The sequence below is a fragment of the Erythrolamprus reginae genome, chromosome 1 (assembly GCF_031021105.1).
Source record: "Erythrolamprus reginae isolate rEryReg1 chromosome 1, rEryReg1.hap1, whole genome shotgun sequence".
Taxonomy (NCBI): Eukaryota; Metazoa; Chordata; class Lepidosauria; order Squamata; family Dipsadidae; genus Erythrolamprus; species Erythrolamprus reginae.
In genome coordinates, this window is record NC_091950.1 from 253,093,656 (window position 1) to 253,119,020 (window position 25,365).

The 25,365-nt window shown below is 36.8% G+C and overlaps 1 protein-coding gene across 2 annotated transcripts in view; it reads left to right on the forward strand.

Moving 5' to 3' along the window:
* WDR35 (WD repeat domain 35) overlaps positions 1-24,761 on the forward strand; it is a 39,212-nt gene extending 14,451 nt beyond the window's left edge. The window contains exons 9-28 of one of the 2 annotated variants that reach the window (XM_070732847.1): positions 544-669; positions 1,036-1,221; positions 1,686-1,718; positions 3,585-3,645; positions 5,857-6,001; positions 6,457-6,526; positions 6,754-6,807; positions 7,443-7,552; positions 7,877-8,087; positions 8,822-8,902; positions 9,000-9,136; positions 10,456-10,659; positions 11,521-11,667; positions 12,022-12,154; positions 13,059-13,169; positions 15,820-15,984; positions 17,122-17,262; positions 18,242-18,398; positions 19,975-20,215; positions 23,069-24,761. In XM_070732847.1, coding sequence (XP_070588948.1) covers positions 544-669; positions 1,036-1,221; positions 1,686-1,718; positions 3,585-3,645; positions 5,857-6,001; positions 6,457-6,526; positions 6,754-6,807; positions 7,443-7,552; positions 7,877-8,087; positions 8,822-8,902; positions 9,000-9,136; positions 10,456-10,659; positions 11,521-11,667; positions 12,022-12,154; positions 13,059-13,169; positions 15,820-15,984; positions 17,122-17,262; positions 18,242-18,398; positions 19,975-20,215; positions 23,069-23,219 — 2,664 coding nt within the window. In that variant the 3' untranslated portion in view covers positions 23,220-24,761. The remainder of the gene's footprint in view (positions 1-543; positions 670-1,035; positions 1,222-1,685; positions 1,719-3,584; positions 3,646-5,856; positions 6,002-6,456; positions 6,527-6,753; positions 6,808-7,442; positions 7,553-7,876; positions 8,088-8,821; positions 8,903-8,999; positions 9,137-10,455; positions 10,660-11,520; positions 11,668-12,021; positions 12,155-13,058; positions 13,170-15,819; positions 15,985-17,121; positions 17,263-18,241; positions 18,399-19,974; positions 20,216-23,068) is intronic. The other variant, XM_070732846.1, reaches the window with a different exon arrangement.
* The last annotated feature ends 604 nt before the right edge of the window (positions 24,762-25,365 follow it).

Below are 25,365 nucleotides of genomic sequence, written 5' to 3' on the forward strand. Positions count from 1 at the left end.
GTGGAGGCTATTCTGAATCTACCTGCCTGCTTATATAACATACTTATCCTTATAGGTGGAATGAATGAATGCGCAGAAAGAATTTGATTTATAATTCAGTTATAGTGATTGTGAATATATTGTGAATGACTTAGATCCTCTAACATTAGGATTTCGAATATTTTGTTTACAATAGTTAAATAGAACATTGTGGTGTCCTTACCTAAGCCCAATGTAAGTGATATTGATTGAGATATTTTTGTTTCTTTGCATTTTTTCAAACCTGTTAAGATCTTTTTTTTTACATTAGTATTCAGCAAATTAAGGATCAAATTGGAAGTAGTCAACATTCAAATAATTTGTTCAGATAAATATGTAATATCATCAGGAGATATAATTTTTGAAAATTTAAGGACTAATAAAAATAGAATAGTAAAAATATATTTCTCAAGATTTTTCTTAGCTCATTTAACCTCTTTCAGTAATGTCAAGAATGCTATTGATTTGCATTTTCAAAATACTTCTAATAGTAATGCAGCTAATTTATGGTTGATGTCATTTCAGCATTTGCGTACATTAAAGATTCCAGGGAAACAAGTATCAGCTTTATCTTGGGAAGGAGGCGGTTTAAAAATAGCATTAGCTGTTGATCAGTGTATTTATTTTGCAAATATTCGACCAGACTACAAGGTAAAGAACATGTTAAAATATTATCATATCCTGAAGAGGTTTTAATTGAGCACCTGCTTGCTACTGTATTGCTTAATACATTTTTGGGTGGATATTTGGTATATTATAGTTTACTAGTTCTGATTATTTTTATTGTTATACATTCTATTCCAATTATTGGAATTGTGATCCAAAATATCAGCTTTTTGGAGGAGAGGTTTTTCAAGATCCTATGCCATTCTCACAAACAATAATTATGTGACGCACTCAACATTTTAAATGGGAATAATTACTGGTATGGGAAAGTTTCATCACTTTATAAATACATTTCTCCATACTGTATTACAATGTGATTGAGGAATATTATTATTATTATTTTGTTGGCAGTGGGGTTATTGCACTAACACAGTAGTGTATGCATATACCCGACCTGACCGTGCAGAATATTGTGTTGTCTTCTGGGATATAAAAAACAATGAAAAGTATTTGAAATATGTCAAGAGTTTAATCTCCATAACAACCTGCGGAGACTTCTGCATTCTGGCCACTAAAGCTGATGAAAATCAACTACAGGTATTACTTCTTATTTTATACCCTTATCTGTAAATCCAACTGTTATTCTTTCTTGAGCTATAATTAAATTCTTAACATGAAATCCTATATTATTTCTAGTACTTAAGAACATGAAAGGATACTATAGATTACCTAGTCTAATCCTCTGCTTAGTATAGAAATCCCCTAAACCATCTCTTGATAGATGCCCATCCTGCCCCAATTTCTCCAGCAAAGAGTGTACTACTCTCTAGGCAAATTGTTCTGTTGCCTGTACTACCTTTGATTTCAACAAAGTACAAGTCCATTTCTTCTGTACATGACGGCATTTTAGAAATTTGTAAATTTTTACCACATGCAGGAGCATCTATTTCAGAAATCCAAATGATTCAGGCAAGAATGTTCTGCTATACTTAGCTGTAACTGCTACTGCTTTGTCTTCTGGGGGAAAAACATTATTCTCATATCTCTTAATGCTTACAAAGGAGGAGGATGAAACAGAATCCGTTGGTGGAATGGTAAAACAATTCTTTATAAATGTTGCCTTAATTGATAGAGTGATTGTTATATGATAATACATCTATCAAAATAGCATTTTCTTTTGATGAACATAAGAACGTAAGAAGAGCCATGCTGAATCAGGCCAAATCCCATCGAGTCCAGCATTCTGTGTCACACAGTAGCCCACTAATTGTCCATGGGGATCTTGAGCAGAAAGAGAAGGCAAGGCCCCTTCCTAATGATGCAATTAGTATAAATCAGACCTCAGTTCATTATAATTTCTGGAATTGTCTTTTCTTGATTCACATATGTTGCTAGATGAGAAAAATGACTTATCTACTCACATAGGATGAAATGGGTCGAAATGATGCTTAATCCTCATGTATATATCTGCACAACTGTCTTTAGTTCTCTGTTTATTTTATGTTTGTTTTATTTTAATTCTTCAGTACAGATACTCTTACACTGTTGCATGACAAATATTCTAAATAATAAAATATAATAAAACAAACGAGAAGCAAAGTAGAAAGTAACATAAAAACCAGAAAGACGTGGTTTTTAGACCATGAATTCTACTCCCACCTTAGCCGTGAAAACCAGCTTGGGTGACCTTGGGCAAGTAACTAAGCCCAACTCACCTCACAGGGTTGTTGCTGTGGGGTAAGTAGGAGAACGGTGTGTTGCATAGATTTGCCATCTTGAGTTACTTGTAAAAATAATAAAGGCAGGATACAAATAAATAAGAATAGAATAATTTTGCCTAGTGGCCAAAAGATACAGAATAGCTCATTTGGTTTGACTACTACCCTCTTTATTTCTGGTAAAGTCAATAAAAATTGAAGGGCCTCCGCTAAAGATATTCATAATTATCTCATGCGGACTCTTGAGAGAAAAAAGGAGAGGTAACTGAGGAGAGGTTTATACGAAGAGGAGAATGGGAAAAACAAAGGAAGTAGAGATGACATCGGCAAGACCTGAGCAACATTGACACCTGTTGCTGCAAGACTTACAAGGACTTAAACGGAAAGCTGCTGGATCAAGAGCCATGTTAAGTAGCAGCAGTACTTGAAGTTCAGCTTGGGAGTTCGTGCTGATGCTTGGTGCTTAGCTTGGAGGTCGGCAGTAATACTGTTGCAGCTAGAACACAGCCACCATGAAACAAAACACTAATGGCTAAACCAAGCCTGCACTAACTCCAAAAATAGGCAAATAACCCTAGTAGGAGGCCAGAATTGGGTTCCGTGCACATTTGGAGAGACTTAAAGGATCAGCAAGACTAAATAAGTTGAAGATCAAGACCTTGGTGACTTGTTCAAGGTGGTAAACGGATGTTAACTCTGTCCAGAATAAACTGAACCATGAGGAACAATGGGGTGGAAGAAAGAGCTAGAGGCCTCTTGTGGGGAAACCCTGTAATTAATACAGTCTTGCAAAAGCCTCCACTTCATAAGATTGTCATGTTTTATGAGATTTCATTTTTCTCACTTGAGATTTTGTACTTCTTTTGATTATGAATGATAATATTGGGGGGGGGGAGCTTTGAATTGTGCAAGAATATATAATATATATTGTAATACAAAGGAAGAGGCTGTTAGCACTGTTTACATAATACTTTATGCTTCATTTTATGAAAAGGAATCTTAAATTCTATTGTTATTTTTTAAGTTGATTAGCCTTTTATATACTACTAATAAAGTATAGGTATTGCTCCTTTTTCTTCTCCAATGAATTAAAAGATTCATTAAACATTAAAAATATGATTATATTTTCAAATAATAAATTGTTCACTTTGATCTTTATGTAATCCCTATGGTATCTTGGCTTATATTGTAGAGTGTTGGATTTCTCTTGTGATAATTGCATCTGTTTTTATTTTTCTCTAGTATGTACTTGTGCTTTGTAATTCCATTGGCACACCCTTGGATCCAAAATATATAGATATTGGTAAGCTATTTAAAGATATCTGTATATGTTTGTTTGAAGATTATTCTCAGTCTGCTGTCCTCATTAATACTAGTTATTGGATAGACTTTTTGTTGCAAGTTACAAGTTGTTTTACTTAGGCTTTTCTGAATTGTTTTTAAGTATATTTCCCTAGACCCAGTTCCTAAATTGACACAGCATATGATATTCAGCATAGAATAATAATAATAATGGGCAATATTACATTCTTACTGTCAATGTAGGTCTGTGGCTGAGAGACAGCCTTTTGTATAACTAATATAATTTACCTCACTAATCTTGTGAATTGATGGATAAGACGAAATTACAAATAATTCTTCTAAACTACAACTCAGTCCTTAGACCAGAGGTCCCCAACCTTTTTTGCACCAGGGACCGGCTTTCAGCTAGACCAGTTTTCCATGGCCCGGTGGGGGGGGGGAGCTAGCTGTCAGCGGCGCCGTAAAAGGGGCGATCAAGAGAGGAATGGGTGAATGAATGGACGGAGGGTGGGAAGGAAGGAAGGAAAGAGGGAAGGTACAGGAACAGAAGAAGGGTGCAAAGAAGCAAAGAAAGGTGTGAAAGGGGAGAGTAAGAGAGGAAGGAGTGAAAGAAGGGAATGAGGGAGGAAAGAAGGGAGGAAGGAAAAGGAAAGCAAGAAATGGAGGGAGGAAAGGAAGGGAGGAAAGGAAGGAAGGAAGGAAGAAAGAAAGAAGGAAAGAAAGAGGGAAGGGACAGGAACAGAGGAAGGAAGGAAGGAAACTTATGAAAGGGGAGAGTAAGAGAGGAAGGACTGGAGGGAGGGAGGGAAGAAGGTAGGAAGGAGAAAGAAAAGAAATAGAGGAAGGAAAGGTAAAAGAGAGAAAGAAAAAGAGCAAGAAAGAAAGAAAGAAAGAGAAAGAAAGAAAGAAAGAAAGGCAACTTCAAAGAAAGGCTCACTGAGCATCTCTCACTCTCTCTCTCTTTCTATCCCTCTTTCTTTCTTTCTCTTCCTTTCTCTCTCTCCTCTTCCTTTATCTCCTCTTTCTCTCCCCCCTCTCTCCCCCTTTCCCTCTCTCTTTCTCTCTCCCTCTCTTGCTATCTCTCCCCCCTTTCCCTCTCTTTCTCCCTCTCTTTCTCTCTCTCCCCCCTCTCTCTTTCTCTCTCTCTCCCCCTCTTTCTCTCTCTTCTTCTCACTTTCTCTCTCTTGTTTTCTTTCTGTCTCTTTTGCTTTCTCTCTCTCTCACTCTTTCTCTCTTGTTTTGTTTCTCACGCTCTTTCTCTCTCTTGTTCTCTCTCTCTTGCTATCTCTTTCTCTCCCCCCCTTTCTCTCACTCTCTCTTTCTCACTTTCTCTCTATCTTGCTGTCTGTTGCTTTCACTCACTCTCGTTCTCTCTCCGTTCTCAGCGGTGACGCGCGCACGCCCTGCCCGCCTCATATTTGCCGAGAGGACTTTCGCCCCGGGCTCTCAGCAAGGGGGTTTGCATGAGAGGCGGGGCCGGCGGAAGGTGATATTCAATGTCGGGGGCGCATGGGCGGTTTTGCGCGCGCTCCCTATCTCCCTGCTAGCCCACTCGGAATACGTATTCAAAATAAGAAAAGCCTTTGCCGGCAAAGGCTTTTCTTATTTTGAATACAGTATTCCGAGTGGGCTAGCAGGGAGATAGGGAGCGCGCGCAAAACCGCCCGTGCGCCCCCGACATTGAATATCACCTTCCGCCGGCCCCGCCTCTCATGCAGCCCCCTTGCTGAGAGCCCGGGGCGAAAGTCCTCTCGGCAAATGTGAGGCGGGCAGGGCGTGCGTTCCGGGTGCGGGAGGAGCTGCGGTGAAAGGCAGGAGGTGGCAGAGGAGCAGAGGGGGCAAATCGGGCGGGCGGTGGGCAGCGCGGAAAGGCCGAGGGGGCCCTGGCGCCGCGGACCGGCTGAAAACCCCCAACGGCCCGGTCCCGGTCCGCGGACCGGCGGTTGGAGACCCCTGCCTTAGACTACCAAAATATTTATGCTTTTTAAAAGAACTTATGCTGCTTAATATGTTTAATTAAGACACAATTTTGCAAAAAGCTATTCAATGTTACTGTTCATTGTTCACATCTGATACTAGATGAATTTGCATCCAAATGTTGATGGCCCTGTTCTAATTATTATTTATTTTATTTATTATTATATATGTATTCTGCCCATCTCCTTTGTACGGTGATTCTTTAAATTGTGTTTTTGTTTCAATTTTATAATAGCCCCTCTGTTTGTTACAATGACTAAAACCCAGGTCATAGCAGCTTCAAAGGAAGCATTTTATATCTGGCAATACCGTGTAGACAAGAAGCTCACAGCAATGGAAATTAATCAGGTAGCACGGACCAGAAAAGAAGGCAAGGAAAGGTTTGTCCATTGTGGGTTTTTTTAACCTCTTTTACCTGTGCTGTATACCTTGCCACTTATGGTGATTTTATGATTTGATTAATAATCTTTGCAGGAGAAAAAATTCTTTCTAGGAGAAGGATGTAGAAAATCAACCCCACATTGATGCAAAAACTTGCATGACTGTGTTGATACAGTCACCAAAAGATAAAAAGCAATTTAAAGGAGTGTTTATCTAAAAATAATTAAAATGGCTGTTTTATGAGTAATTGCAAATACAGTTGAAATAATGTGTTACTTGTAAATAGACCTGTTTTGTAAAATGAAAGTATGCTGATGTCAGGAGTCATCAGCCATGGAATTTAATTTATTGAAATAGACAATTGGAATACTTTTTTATTTGAATAAGTTCTCCCAATTTGTTGTACACTTTCTTAATGTAAACTTCAGTGCAATATTTGCTTGGTTTCTTTCAGGATTTACCATGTGGATGATAGTCCTTCTGGAGCAGGTGATGGAGCTCTTGACTATGCTAAGGTCCTACAAGTAAGTTCCCCTTTTAAATAGTAGCTGAATTCCAGGTGCTAAGTTTGTTTATGGTTTACTATTTCCATGTTAAAGATTATATCACCTTTTTATTTAAAATAAAACATGTTCTGTGTTATAGCCCAGCAACATTTCTTAATGTTTCACCTACCCTAGCTTGCTTTGCAACTTTTTCTAGAGAAATAAGTTACATTTTGGCTATTACACTGTTGTTTATATGGTTTTAGGGAACAAGGGATCCTATTTGTGCAATAACTGCATCGGATAAGACATTGATTATTGTAAGTAACAGCGAAGTAATGTTTGCTTTATTTTACAATATTTTTTCTTTGCTTTTCAACAGTTCTTAAAGCAGTTGAGAAGAGTAAAATTAGTTTAAAATTAAATAGTGTATCTAACCATGATGGATTTTAATTTATATGTTGCCTATTACCAAACAGAATTGTACTAGGAATAGGGAAAAATTATAATGAAAGGTGATCTGCAACAAGACGCCTACAGAGTATAGTACCTGATATTTTAACAATATTCTAATTCACGGGTGTCAAACTCGATCATGTCACCCGACATATTGCAATTTATCCCAATGTTTTTGCCTTTGTGGAGCTGGGGTGGGCGTTGTCTGCACATGAGGCATATGGCCCATGGGCTGCTAGTTTGACACCCCTAATTAATTAATCTATTTGAAAATTAAGGGCTAAGTGTTTCAGCCTAACCCCAGCGGAGATTATAACATTTTACATAAAAGTAAAACGCAACCAGATACATTGAGAATTTTACACATTATTTGTATATAGATAAATTTACAGACAAAAGCCTTTTTGAAATGCAGCAAAGGTTTATTGAATTACATGATAAGTGTCTTTAATGGGGAACCATTTTGCTTCATAGTGTCTCACTATTTATTTTTGCCTAGGGAAGAGAATCTGGCGTCATTCAGAGTTACAGGCTGCCCAATGTTGGTTTAATTCGAAAATATATCCTAAACTGTCGACCCTACCAAATGTCTTTGAATTGCAAGTCTAGGTAAGAAAAGAAAGGTTAGTTATTAAACTGATTCTCAATTTTTTAGTTACAGTTCTTATAAACTGGCTAAACAGGTCTTGAAGGATTATATATAAGGTACTATACTATAAACAAGATTTTAAAACAGGTAAAGAACAACTATGATGGGAATGTCAAATTGTGTTTAAGCAAATATTCCTATTCTCTATATTTGTATTACAGAACAACCTTCAGTTTAATTTTTTTTTTGTTGAAGAGGTGTACAGAGAAAATGTTTGTTTTTAATTTAACACTGATATATTAATCAAAAGTATTTTTTTCTCCTCTGCTTTGTCATGTTTGTAGTCGTCTAGCTATCATAGACATGTTAGGATTGCTGACTTTCTTTGACTTGGATACACGAGTAACAGATGGTTCAGGATGCCAAGGAGTTGGTGAACAACTCAAATTGGAACGCAGAGATGTCTGGGATATGAAATGGGCCAAAGATAATCCAGATTTGTTTGCCATGATGGAGAAAACAAGGATGTATGTGTTTAGAAACCTGGATCCTGAGGTAGAGTAACTAACAATAATGAAAAAATATTAATTTAAGTGTGATTGCTATCATCACTGCATTTTTGAATTTAAGAAATAAAATAAATGATGAATGTCATTTCAATGGACTAAAAGTTCCCTGAATAATCATTTTCAAGAAGTTGTTCTGCTTTTGAGTTTTGCCACTATCACGCCTTCCTTGCCCCTCCATCTGACCATTTATAAAGTGATAAATGAATTAAACATTCATTTATTGAGCATAAAAGTACTGAACAATAGCAGTATTTGGTTTAGCAGGGTTTATCTTTAAAGGTCAGTTATCATTTTAGAAAGTTACAAGTAAAGTATAAAAGTTATTTCTCTGAGGTTTTTTTTTTACCCTAACCATGTGATAAGAAATAATTAACTTGTCTTCACATCTTTTGCATATCGCCAATTGAATATCTTCCAATTGTTTGAATTATCTTTGAAGTCATATTTGTTTACCCTTCAGAACAATTACAGTCATATTTATTTTAATCGATACTTTTTATTCTCATAGTTCTTCCTTAGTCACTGATTTGAAAGTTTCAAATATTTTGGGAAAGGGGTTGAATCTATGGTGTTCAACCCCTTGAGCATTCTAATTGCAGGTGTAGAAACTATAATTGTATAAGTAAAAATATTTTAAGCAGGATTCAAAGAGACTGTGTAGCACTTCCAAAATGCATTTAAGTTTTTCTTATAACATTAATTACCTTTATATATTCCAAGGAGCCCATTCAAACTTCTGGGTATATTTGCAACTTTGAAGATTTAGAAATAAAATCTGTCTTATTGGATGAAATATTAAAGGTAAGTAAAAAATATATATTTTAATCAAAGAAAATGCCACATGCAAAAAATAGCTTGATTGGAAATGAGTAAGAGATTTTTTTTTCTATTTAAATAGAATCCTGAACACCCTAATAAGGACTGCGTAATACATTTTGATATTAGATCGCTACGAGATGCTCAGGCAATTGTTAAAGAGGCAGGGATTGCAGAATCTTCTCAGTTCATTGAAGAAAATTCACATCCAAGGCTTTGGTAAAAATCTATTTCCATTTTTTTCCCTACAGTGTTTACGTATTATTAGAATAATGATTCATAATAGTAGCTTGCAGTAATTCCTATTACATTCCATGAATAAACATTACTGGCAGAGAATATTGGACATAGAGAAATTATGGAAAATTTTTCAGGGTTTTTTATTCCTCCTTAAACCATTCAGGGGTGGGTTCCTCTGGTTCGGATTGGTTCGCCCAAAATGGTAGCGACACGCTGGTGACATCATAATAATGTCACCAACCCAGTTTGGTTGATGCCAGTCTATGTGCGCTGCCATTTTGTTAATTTTTTAAAAAAAATTCTTTTTCTTTTGAGCATATGCAGAAACTGAGTTTCTGGCACTGTGCATGCAGTTGCCATCTTGTTTTTGGCTTTTAAAAAAGATTTATTTAATTTGGAGGGGGGCACTGCGTGTGCATGCGCACAGCAACAAGGTGCACCCCCGCGGCATGGGAGGAAGCAAACCAGCAGCGAGTTAAGTAAGAACCCACCCCTGAAACCATGGATAGTTATTTTATAATTTTATAATAACTATCCATTATTCTATAATGGTCAGGAAGAGTTTTTCTCCCCAGTAATTTAAATTATCCTACTTAAAAAGAAAAAGAGAACAAACAAAAGAAAGGGTACAAAGTGCAGAAGTGAAAATTGGGACTAAAAATGCCCTTCCTGATGCCTATGTGGAGTTCACAGCAGATATGTTTTCACCCCCTAGAAGAACATCCTTCACTACCTAGGATTGAGCTCAATCTCCCAAGTGGGAGGCTCAGAATCTTCATCAGTAAGCCACCATGCCAGTCACTTCTGAAGCCGCTGTATCTGGGATTGAAAATCCTCCATGGCTGAAAATCCTTCTTGGTTTTCAGTACTCTTGATTCAGAAGGCTGGGTGAAATGCCTGATGCCAAAATCCTCTTGGATTTCAGCACAGAGCTTTTTCAGCTCGTCCCTAAAGATAGGAGGGATCCTTTTAGAAAGTGGCAACAGCTTGTACTCTTTCCTGTCAGCTTTTTTATTGACTTCCCGTGGAAGCCAACAGAGAAGACTGCAAAAGATGACCAACGGGGCATTTACCAAATGGTTGTAAGTGTGACTGCATTGCCAACTGCCCTGATATTAATCACATGACAATGGAGCATTGTAATGGCCATAAGCTTGGGAACCGGTTCATACATCTTTTTGTTCGGCACCTTCATAACTTTGAACAGTCACTGAAGATATGCTCATAAGTCAAGGACTATCTGTATTCCAAATAAAGATGATATCTTTATAGATATAAAATATGTGTACTTTATACAGGCGTCTACTGGCTGAAACAGCTCTCCAGAAACTTGATCTTCACACTGCTGAGCAAGCTTTTGTACGTTATAAAAATTACCAGGGTATTAAGTTTGTAAAACGCCTTCACAATCTCCAGAGTGAAGCACTTAGGCAAGCTGAAGTGGCAGTTTATTTTGGAAAATTTGAAGAAGCTGAAAGAATGTATTTGGACATGGATAGAAGGTAATTGCCCTAGATAAATTTAATTAAGAACAAAAAAAATTGCAAGTATATAATAGCATTTGATGAAGGGAAGACATGTTTTTAAACTGACTAATTTTAAAGTGTGAGTGCATACATAAATTAGATTTCCCAACCTGGACTCCTTAGAAAGACTAACAAGGACATGAAGCAGGTCAAAGTGGCCAATTTAAATTTGCAGTATTCAAATTTTTTGCTTGACATAAAATTGTTTTCAGAGGTGTCCAGAAATGTCTGAATAACAAAAGCAACTTCGTGTAGTTTCTCCCTTCAGCTCTTTTGTACATGTATGTGACATTTTGACTCATGTACAGAACAGGTGGGGTTGTGCTACAACAACACAAACACTGCCTTTGTCATTTGCCCCATCCCTAAATTGATTATCATATTTGTTGCTGAAAGCTGAATATTTTGTATAACTTTGACATAGCTTTACAAAATACAGAGCATTTCTAACCATAATCCAATCATTTCTAAAGCTGATTTACTGTCAGTGCAAATGATGCCAAATCCAAGGAGATGAGATCTTGATTGTCCATTGAAACAATACTGTCTTCATTTGCTACCCTATTTTCCCCATTCAGTCATGTCTGATCTTTGGAAACTGCCTAGACAAATCGCTGAAATTTTCTCGCCAAGGTTTTTCAGAAGTTGTTTGCCCTTGCCTCCTTCCTAGGGCTGAGAGAAAGTGACTGGCCCAAGGTCACCCAACAAGCTTTGTGCCTAAGGTGGGACTAGAATTCATGGTTTCCTGGTTTCTAGTCTGATGCCCTAACTTCTACAACTAAGCATACATAGCATTGTTTTTGTTTGGCTAAAGTTGCCTATTTGTCACATTTACAGAGATCTTGCAGTTGACCTGCGAATGAAACTAGGCAATGGGTTTCGAGTAGTGCAGCTGTTGCAAACAGGCTCAGGCCATGGAGACGACAGCCTTCTTGAACAGGCACACAATGAAATTGGAGAGTACTTCGCAGATAGACAGAAATGGTATGCTTGTAACTTCCAATTGTAACCAATTATGATTGTGACTGACTTTGATAGAGCATTTTTTTTGATTTTTCAGAGTAAAGGATGAAAATGGAACAGTACTATGTATTTCTCTGATTGTAATTTTAATTAAAGAAATTGTTTGCAGGAAAATAGAGAAATATTATTTTGAGAAACTGAAGTATAAAATGATACTAATACAAAAATCTGTTAAAATTCTGTTAAAGAATTATAAATAACTGAACATTTCCCCCCCTCAATCATGCCTTTGCTTGATTACACCCTGAATATTCATTACATTTTTAACAATATTCACAAATCATCAGCTATTTCCCATTTTTTCCACCATTGTAGGGCAAATGCAGTTCCCTACTTTGTACAAGGCAGAAACCATGAGCGTTTAGCTGAATGTTATTATATGTTGGAAGACTATCAAGCACTAGAAAATTTGGCTAACTCCCTTCCAGAAAACAACAAGTTGCTCCCAGTGAGTATAAAAATCAGCTTCTTCGGATTAGTTACATTAAGCTGCTTATCTTGATTAAAATCGATTAAGAGCCATAATGGCTCAGTGGTTAGAATTCAGTATTGCACGCTAATTCTGCCCACAACCAGGAGTTCGATCCTGAGCACCTCAAGGTTGGCTCAGCCTTTCACCATTCCAAGGTTGATAAAATGAAGACTCAGATTGTTGGGGCAAATATACTGACTCTTAAACTGTTTAGCGAGGTCTGTAAAGCGGTATATAAGTCTCAGTGCTATTGCTAAGTTTTAGGAGACTTGTTTCTAGTTACACATGCTTATGACTATTTTGTATTTTATTGATTTGAGCAAGTTTTTATCTGAAAAAATAAATCCTTACTTCTACTACCAGTGACCTGATTCTACTTAGGGGAACAATACTGAAGACATAAATGGAAAGTTTAAAAACTAGGTTGTCCCTCATGTTGAAAGGGAAATCTAATAAAAAATACAATGCCAGCCAATAAAACTTAAAAATGATTTTTTTCATATATGACCTCTAGAACAAAAATAACATCAGTCATACTCTTAACACATTTTTAAGATCTAATTAGCTAAAGGGGTTGTGATTGTGAAATGATTATCTTTACTTAATAAAGCAAAAGCAGCACAGGTTACACTTTCAATTTATAAAACTTGATATTTTACGTTAACTTAATATACTTCTATAAGTATATAAAAAAATAAAGAATAAACTACGGTAATAATTCCCCTAAATAATCTTGATTACTAAAATACCACATTTTTTATACCTCTCATCCCAAATGAGTTGCTGGCACCTGCCACATTCACTTTGTTAGAAATTAAGGAGTTTTGATATCATGCTGCTTCTCTTCTAGAATGTAATAATACTATTCCATATCTTTTAGGATATAAGCCATAAGTTTGTTACTGTGGGAATGTGTGAACAAGCTGTAGCTTCCTTTCTGAAATGTAACAGACCAAAGGATGCAGTAGATGTCTGTGTAAATCTCAACCAGGTAAAAATATAAGCATAATATAGGAGACATTGTTTGGGGGAGCATGTCCATATTAATTTAATGGTTGATTTCAATATAGCTTCTCTTGCAGCTTCAACTGGCAGATAAGAGATTGCAAATACTGTATAAGATAATATAACAACCTATGTATTTATGACTCTTCATATTCTGAGTCTCTAATGGCCAAATCAGAAATGACATGAGAAATATATAATCATTCTCTTACTGTCTAAAAGCATGTTTGGGGGGACACAGGGACCAGTTTGTGAAGCTTTTAAGATTCTTTTCATGGGCGAATCCCCAAATATCAAACATACACTCCATCTATTTTTCAAACACTTAACACTGGGAGAAAATTATCTTCTTTCATGGTTCCATTCAAAAGCTCTTGCACAATTAATTTTAGAAGCATAAAGGAGATCCAATCTAGGTATCTCCTGTCTCACACAGTTTGGCTGCTTGTTTAAAATATGTTTTTGAGGGCGGGGTGGGGGGCAGAATACTGCAGCAGGCTGTTGTTATGCATGACCTTTTCCTCTCTTTCTGATGACACATTTTTTCTTCCAGCATTTACTAAATGTTCTATTAAATTAATTCATGTACAAGTGATCTTTGGGTTATGGCCATTCACTCAGCGATTGTTCAAAATCACGATGGTGCTGAACTATGGGAGGTAATCCATGGATATGCAACCTCCTGCCTCCATCCCATTTGCAGCCTCAAAAACGCATTTTGAATCAATAGGAACAAAATATTTAATCCACCAATGTGGAGGTTGGAAGAATATAAAGGAAAAAGGACCCATTTTTCTGTCTAAATAACCCTAAACGTGGGCTCTCCCCCCTCCCCAATTTGGTGGGGAATGCTAAGGGGCAATATATTTAAAGAACCAATTTCACCTCCTAAAAACTCTCACTAAATGACAGAGCAGTTGAAATTTAATCATTGTATCATCTATATCCCTGCTTCCCTGTATGACAAACTACTACCTTCAAAAGTAGGTACTACAGCAAGTACTATAATGGTAGATGAATAGAGAAATGTTTTTTTAAATGGAGATTACAGCTGGAGCTGGAATTACATTGTGAGTTAGGAAACAGATTAATGCAGTAGCAACACAAGTATATATTGATTCTCGTGGGCATTTTATTATTATTAAACTTATTTTCTTCAAGCAGCTCATTTCTCTCCTTTTAAGAATCTCAATTACTTTATCCAACCGTAGCCTTGTTGGTTTTTCATTTCCTTTCAAGTCATTCTCTCCTCTGTATATTTATTTTGCAATTCAATCTTCATTCATTCCCGCTATATGCCTAGACCATTTTAATGTATTTCTTTTGTACTGGTCACTCACACACAGAGACACACACAATGTGCACACTTTCGTTCTGGGTTTGTTTTCCTTAAGTTTAGTATACCCACTGTTCTCCTCTTGTTTTATTGTGATTCAGCTCACAGTCGCTGCTTTTATCTTACAGCTATGTTTTTCCTAGCTTGCCAAATTCTGATTCTCACATAACACAAGGGAGAGAAGCAGGCTGCTGTTATACATGACCTTTTACCCTCTTTCTGATAACACTTTCCTTCTACCAGCATTTACTAAATGTTCTGTTAAGATACACAAATTAATTCATGTGCAAGTGATCCTTGGGTTATGGCCATTCACTCAGCGATTGTTCAAAATCATGATGGTGCTGAACTAGGGGGATTTACTAGTCTTCAGAGTTTTGGTTGCCGCAGCATCCACAGTAAATGAATTTAAACATGCCTGGGATAAACATATATCCATCCTAAGATAAAATACAAGAAATAGTATAAGGGCAGACTAGATGGACCATGAGGTCTTTTTCTGCCATCAATCTTTTATGTTTCTATGTTGTTAAGCAAATCACGCATTCAGTCTGAATCCATTCTCTCAGTTGGGCATTTTTTCATCAGAAACCAGCAAAAATCTTTATAGTCATGTGACTATGGGACTCCAATCATAAATGTGAGCCAGCTGCCAAATACCCAAAATGTGATGATGTGACTGTGTGTCTGTCAGACATTTTATGATGGCAGGAAATGCTTTACAATCTGCAAAACACCCTTTTTAGGGCTGATATAACTCCCAATGGTTGTTAAATTGAGGATTACCTACTTAAACTATCACTTTATCACAAAAGGCAAATTTTCCATTTAAAATACTGTTTAGTAAATCTTGTAATTCCATAATATCTAGTTATCTTAAGAAGCCATGTAAAAGGACGTAACGATAACTTTTAAATCTTATAAGTTGACTCAGCCTTCTAGTTTTCTGAGGTGGGTAAAATGAGGATCCAGATTGTTGGGGGCAATAGGCTGACTGTAAACTGTTTAGAGAAGGCTGTACAGTACTGTTAATATAATTCTAAGCACTATTACTATAGATTTTCTACTTTAACATTTAAACATAATACTATGTTTATTTAGCCCTACTTTCCCACAACTCTTGAGAACTGTTCCACAAAGTTGCAGCCCCAATATATCTCTACAAAATGAAATGTACCCATGGCCTAGTAATCTTAAAGTCCCCTAGATTACTTTCTCTGACAAGAGAGTGCATTTATTTAAGACTTGTACCTAAATTTAGATTTGAATTGATTAATGGTTGTTGCTTTTTTTCTTCTAGTGGAGTAAAGCTGTTGAACTAGCTAAGGAACACAACATGAAAGAGATTGGTTCTCTTCTTGCTAGATATGCGTCTCAGTTATTGGAAAAGAATAAACCTCTTGATGCCGTTGAACTATATCGTAAAGCCAATTATTTCTTTGATTCTGCAAAACTTATGTTCAAGGTACCTTCATTGAGAGATATCTGGACAAAAAAAGGAGAGATGGAGTAAACTGATGTTTACCTGTTGGAATAGATTCTTTTTTTCTGCTGCAGAAGGTTTAGGGCAGGTTTTGACAGATCCAAAATCTAGTGGTGTATTACGGAGCATAGCTTAATGCTAACTATTTAAGAAATTGATCATTTTTATTCATGGTAGATTTTTCATTTTGCCAATGATGTTTCTATTACTAGTAATACAGTAAATATACACATTTCTCTTATCATACTACGTATTTTATCTATTAAAGACTTTACAGGCTTAAAGGAGGTTTGGTGCACATCATTAGTATCTATAATTTTGTTCAGCAATAGTTGTATTGAACTAGAAGCTGCTTTTTTGTAGTTAGTTGCGAAGTTGTATCTGACCCATCATGACCCCATGGATAACGTTCCTCCAGGCCTTCCTGTTCTGTACCATTCCCTGGAGTCCATTTAAACTCCTGCCAACTGCTTCAATGACTCCATCCAGACACCTCATTCGTTGCCATCTCCTTCTTCTTTTGCCCTCAATTGTTTCCAGCATTAGGCTCATCTCCCATGAGTCCTTCCTTCTCATTAGGTGGCCAAAGTATTTGAGTTTCATCTTCAGGATCTGACCTGCTTTTACAGCTTGTTTTTTCCTATATTCTTCTGAGATTCCAAGCCATGAGCATAAAGACTAACCATGTGTGGGGTTTTATAATAGTTTTTGGATGAAGGCTTATGAAGATACCTTTAAGGTTAATGTCTATGTTTCAATTTACTTTTCACATACAAAGTAATATTTGGTTCCTAACTTTAAAAAAAAGTGCAGATATTTTTCACTCCCTCCAAAAAGATCCGTATTATGCCTATTTTTCCATTCTGCCACAGTGTTTGTTATGGGCCATATTCAATTTAAGAAGAATGCAAAATAAAAGACTTTTATTAAGATATCCTTTGCTTCCAGACGAGAGAAAATTGTTAAGGGGAAAACAGCTTTTCATACTCTCATTTTTTCACAAATGTCTGAGTAAGATATGTATGTATTTATTGTGCAAAATAGTTTTATGGTCTTAGTTGTGTATATTGCACTGTAATTAGAAAAAAAAATTAACTTGTCATGTTTGCCTTTTTCAAGATTGCAGATGAAGAGACTAAAAAGAGAACCAAACCTTTACGGGTTAAAAAGCTATATGTCATGTCGGCTTTGCTTGTTGAACAATACCATGAACAAATAAAAAATTCACAGAAAGAAAAAGTCAAAGGAAAAACTTCAGAGGTAAAATCTCAGAAGGCTTCAACATCTTGGGTGTGACTGCAAGGAAGGCCTATCAGAATAGAATTGCAAAGTATTTCCAATACATGACAACTTATATTTCCTATCAATATTATCCAAAGATATTTAAAACACCCTTTGGAAAAATGGTTTTACAACTGCATTAATTCAAAATAGGATAGATTCCTCACCCTAAGCATTTTGGAGTGAGAATTTAGCATCTGCAAGATGGTGGACATAACATTATAGATCATGCTCTGTTTCTTTTTTGCATGCTTGTGATAATTGATGCATAATCAAAACACTTACTGCATGCTCACCATTTTGCAGAAGCCACTTCCTTCATTTACATCTTCCATAAAAGAAAAGATAATCACGGAATTTCCAATGACACTTCTCCCTTAAGAAAAAATTTAATTAGTAGGAGGAAAATCTCGGATGAAACAGCTTGTTGGTCCCTTTTATTGACATTTGATTGTATATATAGTGGTCTCCTGCTTCTAAAATGAATACATTCTGTGCATTGGACCATTATCCAAGTAAAGAGCTGAGGTGGTACAGTAGTTACAGTGCAGGTTACTTCTGCTGACTGCTAGCAGTTTGACAGTTTGATTCTCACCAGGCTCAAAGTTGACTTAGCCTTCCATCCTTCCCAGGTCGGTAAAATGAGGACCCAGCTTGTTGGGAGCAATATGCTGACTCTGTAAACTGCTTAGAGAGAGCTATAAAGCACTGTGAAGTGGTATATAAGTCTAAATGCTATTGATTTTGCTAACTATATTTGGTTTTTAATAATTTAAGAAGTAAACATGGGCTTACTTCCCTTTAAAAGCTTTTCCTGTTTACACTTCACTGCCATACAACTTAACTTTTTTATATATCATGAATTGCATTATAACAGTGCATGAAATGCACACTAACATAATGTAAATAATAGGCATGCTATCACTTGTTTACTTTCTTTTATTATATCTTATGCCAGGCTACTTCAGCCCTAGCTGGCTTGCTAGAAGAAGATGTTCTTTCCACAGATAGTCGCCTGATCGATAATGCTTGGCGAGGAGCTGAGGCTTACCATTTTTTCATACTTGCCCAAAGGCAGCTATATGAAGGTTATGTGGATACAGCAATGAGAACAGGTAGGATGCTGCCTTTTTTCATTTCATATTCACGGGGCAATTTTTGCATTACATAGCCAATCTTTAAACAAATGTTTTCAATATCCCTATTGAGAAATTCTTTCCTCAAAAGAAACCCTACTAAAATCACTAAAAATCTAAACCTCCTAGCCTGAATCTTTTATGGGTATTGGAACCATATCTGAGGGTACATGAGGCATTGTCCTATGTCAGCTCCACCATGTATGTGCGCACTAGCCAGCTGATTTTCGGCCTTACAGAGGGGAGGGGGAAGTTGTATTACCTTCCCCAGCCTTCAGGAAAGGCTCCAAAGCATGCGGATGGCAAAAAAAAAAGACCCACCGGGCCTACCGGAAGTTCAGAAACAAACTTCCAATTGGGCTGTTTTTCATCCTCCCCTGGTGGCCTCCCCAGGAGGCTTTCCTGAAGCCTGGGGAAAGTGAAAATGACCTCCCCACTGCCGAAAATCAGCTGGAATCCAGTTTTCCCCCCTACAGGCTCTGGAGGCTTCAGTGAGCCCTTTGGGCATGTGGGGGGAGGGGCAGTGGGGGGGGTTTGTGCATGTATGCACAGGAGGAGGGCATTGCATTATGGGTGTGGGCATGGGCATGCGGCCTTTTGGCACCTAAGCAAAAAAAGGTTCACCAACTGTTGTGGTTCAGCCTGAGGCTGCTCAGGGACCGGCTGCGTCTCTGCTGGCTCCATGCCCGGAGGAGGATGACAGCGCAGAGGAGGGGGCTGAACAGTCGGACGGGGGAGAGGAGAGTCAGGAATGGGATGAAGGAGAACAGCATGAGAGCCCCGGGGGGGGGGCTCTCCCCAGCCAGTAGCTTGGAGTCATTAGGTGATGACGCACAAGCTGTCATTAACATGAGACAGAGATGTTCAGAGCAACAAAAGGAGCAGTTAAAGAAATATTATCACCATTGAATTAGAAACAGCTGGGTTTGGGTGTGGTCCTCATCAGCAGGGTTTAAAAGGCAGGCAAGGCCTTGAAGCCATGTGGAGTGTTATCAATTGTTTTGATTCTCACCGTCTCTGATCTTGGCTTGTGGCCTAGCAGTCTGGAAGACTCGTGGGAGGCGTATGTTTGCTATCTACAGCTTCGTCTTGGCAGCAAGAATCTGGTATTGCTTCATGGACTATTGCCTTCGTGTATATTTTTGAAGTTCCAGTGTTTTCCCTGTTTGTAAGGACATTTTCTGTTACCTGTGTTTTCCTTGAATTATATAAACTGCCTTTGCCTTTTACCAGTGTGTTTGGCTTCTCTTTTTGGGTTGGTATTGGCTTCTGGAGTGACCCAGACAGAATACCAACACTTACTTAAGTAGTCAACTATTGTATTCCGCATTTTGAACATATTACTTCCAGTTTGGGGATTTAGTATAGATCTTAAGAATTCTCTTCTATGCAGATCTTCCTGTTGCTTGTCTTAAGCCACTTCATACTGTGGATCACAAGTTGCCTGTCAACTAATGATTTCAATACATTAATTTAGGATTACTTATGTAAAAAAACTGCTTATTTAATTTAATAGGGGGATATGTTCTGAATCTACTGCTTTCTACATTTACAGCTCTTCACTTGCGGGATTACGAAGACATTATTCCTGCAGTAGAAATCTATTCCCTATTGGCTCTTTGTGCGTGTGCTAACAGAGCATTCGGTACCTGTTCAAAAGCCTTTGTTAAACTGGAATCTTTAGAAAATCTTAATTCAGACCAGAAGCAGCAATATGAAGAACTTGCCCTGCAAATATTCACAAAACACTATCCTAAAGATAGCAAAAAGTCAGACGTGGATGGTCTTATTGAAGAGTAAGTATTGTGCTCTTTCTTATAATTACAATACAATATCCTGAGTTTGATGGAAATCATTGGTGCAGCAGAAAAAAATATTGTAGGTGATACTTATTCCCTTTCCCGCAGCAGTTCTATCTGTTCCCAAAGTCTATTGGATTAAGGGAGGAAAACATAGGAGAAAGGAGATGTTCTGCCCCAGAATTTATTTATTTATTTATTTATTTATTTATTTTATTTATTTATTTAGATTTGTATGCCACCCCTCTCCGCAGACTCGGGACGGCTCACAACAAAGTGAAAAAACAATTTACAAGAAATCTAAATTTCTACTAAAAACATTTTAAAAAACCCATTTTCTAAACACACATACATACACACATACCATGCATAAATTGTATATGCCCGGAGGAAATGTCTCAGTTCCCCCATGCCTGACGACACAGGTGGGTCTTAAGGAGCTTACGAAAGGCAAGGTGAGTAGGGGCAGTTCTAATCTCCAGGGGGAGTTGGTTCCAGAGGGCCGGGGCCGCCACAGAGAAGGCTCTTCCCCTGGGGCCCGCCAACCGACATTGTTTAGTTGACGGGACCCGGAGAAGGCCCACTCTGTGGGACCTAATCGGTTATTTATTTATTTTTATTTATTTGTTTTATTTAGTAATTAACGCAAAGTCTCCTAATAACTTCTTAGGAGCATAAAAAGCAAAAGAAAGGCAGATGTTATTCTGTTCAAACCCCCAACTGTTAATACACTATCTTAACAGCTGGCTGAAGTCCAAGAGATAATTGGCAAGTCTTACTGTACTCAGTAAGGTTGGTCCTCATTTAACGACCATTCACAGTTATGACATGGATGAAAAAGTAACTTTGAGACCCAGGCCTTGCATTTACAACCTTCACAGTTGGGGTTTCCCTTAGTAATCGCTTTGCCTTCAGTAAAGCCATGCTGATTTGGGTCCAATAAGTTATGGTTTTTTAGGTGCTGATTTATCCTCTTTTTGAGTAGAGTCTCCATAATTTTAACTATAACTGATGTCAAGCTAACTGGCCTGTAGTTACCAGCTACTTCTCTACTGCCCTTCTTGTGGATAGGCACAACACTGACCATTCTCCAATCCTCATGAACATCTCCTGTTAACAGAGATTGGTTAAACAAATCAGTCAGGGGAGTAGCAATGACAAATCTGAGTTCTTATCTTTAATCGTTCAAGTTCTTCTAAGACATCGGCTTCTAAGATCACTGGAGCTGAATCCGTACAGCTGGAAGCAATGCTATATCCATCTATAGTATTATATTGCAAGGTGTCTTTTGAGAAAACTGAACAGAAGTAGCTATTGAAATGGTCAGCAATCTCCTTATTCCCATCAATGCATCTATTATTCCCGGTACTAAGCTTCGTGATGCTGCAGTTTTTCTTCTTCCTATCACTAATATATCTGAAGAAGGTTTTATCCCCCTTCTTTACAGATTTGGCAATTTATTCCTCTTTTGAGGCTTTAGCAGCATATATTATCTGTTTCACCTCCTTCTGTCTCATTTTATACACCTCTCTATCAGCTATACTTCCAGACTCTTTATACCTCCTATAGGCAGCCTTTTTTTCATTGACTATAGCCCTTACGTCATTGCTAAACCATAGCGGTTTCTTCTTCCTTTTACCTTTAGTTATTTGCTTTACATACAGTCCAGTGGCTTTTAAGATGCCTTTTTTAATACAGTCCACTGGGTGCTCGCTCCTGCCATTTTATCCCTCCCCTTTAATTCATTATTTAAATATTCCCCCATTGCCTTAAAATTTGTTTTTCTGAAATCCAATACTTTGGTTGCAGTATAGGATTGCTCACAATCAGTTTTTACATCAAACCACAAACATAGATGGTCACTGCAACCTAAATTTTCTCCCACCTTAACCTCTGAAACCCAATTCCCAGTCGTAAAGACTAAATCTAGAATATTCTCCCCTCTAGTCGGTGTCTTAACCAGCTGTGCCAGAGCTGCTCCTGTAAAGGCCTCTACTATATTCTTACTTTTGCATGTAAGGGCACTGGGAATATTCCAGTCAATATCAGGCATGTTGAAATCACCCATAACCACAATATCTCCCTTTACTGCCATTTGGGTAATTTCATCCACCATTTTGTTGTCATATATTTACTTTTCCAAAACTGTAATGTTGGCCATCTGGCCATTGTAAGGGCATGGAGAGTCCATTTAAGTTGTCCAGTTGTTAAATTTCAAGTACTAGCTATGCAGTTCAAAAAAACATCATCATCTGAAAATTTTAGCTTTTGTCCCACAATCACATTTATACAGTCCACTAATTTCCCCCAAAACATCCAAAAAAAGGGTTATGTACATTGCCCTATTCAGAAAACTAACACTAATTGTTCCCTTCCATTATTTAATGCTTGATGGTAGGTAAACATATGATACAGCTCCAGATTTGGAAAACCAAATCCTTATTCATTGGTAATTGCACTTTGTGTAAAGATATTCTCAGAATCAAAGAACTCCATAGTGATTTTCTAAACAAGGAATTTGTTTCCTGGAAATACTTGTCACATATATAAATGGGAATTCTTCTCAGAAGATAAATTAATCTATGAATAATACTCATTTTGAGGGCATTAGTCTTACCTTGACATTGCAATTATTTTAAAAATCATTGTATTGCAATTCAAGCTTTTTTTAAAACCAGTCATATCTGTTTAAACCAGTCATATGTGTTATATACTGACGAAATGTTTGTAATCCATGCTTGTAAATCTTAAATTTGAATGGAGGAGCAGCATACAAATCAAATAAATAAATAAATTATTCTATTAACATTGACATCTTGTAATACTGTTTTTCTTCCTTGTATTTTATAGAGAAGGAAAGTTTCCAACATGTGTTGCTACAGGAAGGACCATCACAGAATATCAGTTTTGGATGTGCAATAAATGCAAGCACTGTGTCCAAGCTCAAGAAATCAGCAACTATAACTTCTGCCCACTCTGCCACAGTTCGGTGGCCTATTAAATTATGCAGGTGAAAGCAACTATCTGTGTCCATTAATACAAGTATTTGCTCTTGGTGGGACTGGAATGGAGAGATTCCCCTCAGAATAGCTTTTGTTACATCCTCAAAAGTTGTCCCAGGTGACCTAAACTTTGGGAAGCAAAGAGACAACTACAGGGAGAAAGGAAGAAGGAAAAAGAAATGGATCCTGATATGTCTTTATGAATTAATTAGTAATATACGTGGTCTGAAATGCTGAAAGGAGTTACAAAGAAGAAGAATCATCCACAAAGAGCAATTAAACCCATCTATTCTTATAAAAAAACTAGATTGAATCCAGCTTTAAAATAGCCAACCAGGGAAGGTTGGTTTTTTTAAAGTGAAAATAAGAATTTGATATACTGTAAACAAATATTTGCTTTCTTGATTTATTCTTTGCAAGGCTTTGCCTTTGCAATCTTTCTTTGCATGAGTCATATTCTATAAGTGGAGCACTTTTTTTAAAGATTGCGGGAAAGGTAGAGACGAATTTTAGTGGGGAAGGACTACCGTTAATAGTCTTGACTGAACAGCAAAAGTCATGATCAATTTTTTCACTGAAATGCAAAATAATATGTGTATAAAATAAATATAGATCTGCTACTTCTTCAGCTCTTCACTAAAAAGATATCACAATTTAGTCTACAATTTTTAAATATGGGTATGTGACCCAAATAAAATGCATGGGTTGGTTATTGCCAATGCTTGAAGCACTATCAAATATTAAAGTCTCTGATCAGTTGTTTAGGCATTGATGGCAGAAGTCCAAGCCCTCTGAAATTGCTTACATTTTACATACAGGGTTCTCGGTCAAATTCAAGGCATAGCCCCTGCTGGGAAAAGGCTGGGATAGATCTGTAACAAGAGGAAATGCTTGATTTAGAATATTTAAAGCCTATTAGCCCCTTTGCTCTCTTTTTCCTGCCCTGACCTTCCTTCAACACTTTGCAATTTTTTCATAAGGTTATCTCCAAAAGCAGCAAAGAATTTTGCAACATTAACTACTGGAGTAAAAAAGTGAAGCTAACAGAAGTGTTGTATAAAAGCTGGCTTAAATTCTTGATAACTCGAATGTTTAATAGAAACACATTTCTTACATGGAAAAGATGATACATTTGTACATAACCACTTGCTTCAGAATTTTGTTCATGTTTATTGCATTATATGAGAAAAGATTGATTCTCTTTTTAAGCAATGTTTATATAACCTACCTTACTTTTCTGTAATATTATTGAAATATACTCTTCAAAGAAATCAATATATTTTTCCATGAAGAAAAAACAACTGTAAATGTAGAAAACTAAATAATAAAATGCATAAATAAAAATAAAAAGTGGTATGGCCGAATATATAGTTTATTACATAAAATATATTTCATATATTATCCAGGAAATAATTTATTTAATCATTAAAATAATTTCCATATATATTCTGAATTTCCTATTCTGTTTGTATGTTCATTTTATGGTTCTTGTTCATTTCAAGTTCATTTTTTCAATAAATTAAACATAAATCAATCATCAATACAATCAGTGAATGTATTAATGGAAGATAAGAATTCCTGTGTGTGTCTTCCACTATATAAATTACTCCAGATTACACATTGTTGAGCAATATATAACCACTGAAAATCAATTACTATTCAAACCCAACTTTCTAATAGTCTACAGCAGTCCTAGCATAATTTCTACATTAATAACATTAGTGTTTGTGGTATAAACTTTGTGGAAATACATAGTTAGGTACATCCTGTATGATGTCAATTACAGACCTCTCTCATCTTATCAGGAAAGACTTAATGAACTCAATCTGTATAGTCTGGAGGACAGAAGGGAAAGTGGGGACATGATCAAAACATTTAAATATGTTAAAGGGTTAAATAAGGTTCAGGAGGGAAGTGTTTTTAATAAGAAAGTGAACACAAGAACAAGGGGACACAATCAGGTTAGTTGGGGGAAAGATTAAAAGCAACATGAGAAAATATTATTTTACTAAAAGAGTAGTAGATGCTTGGAACAAACTTCCAGCAGACGTGGTTGGTAAATCCACAGTAACTGAATTTAAACATGCCTGGGATAAACATATCCATGCTAAGATAAAATACAGGAAATAGTACAAGGGCAGACTA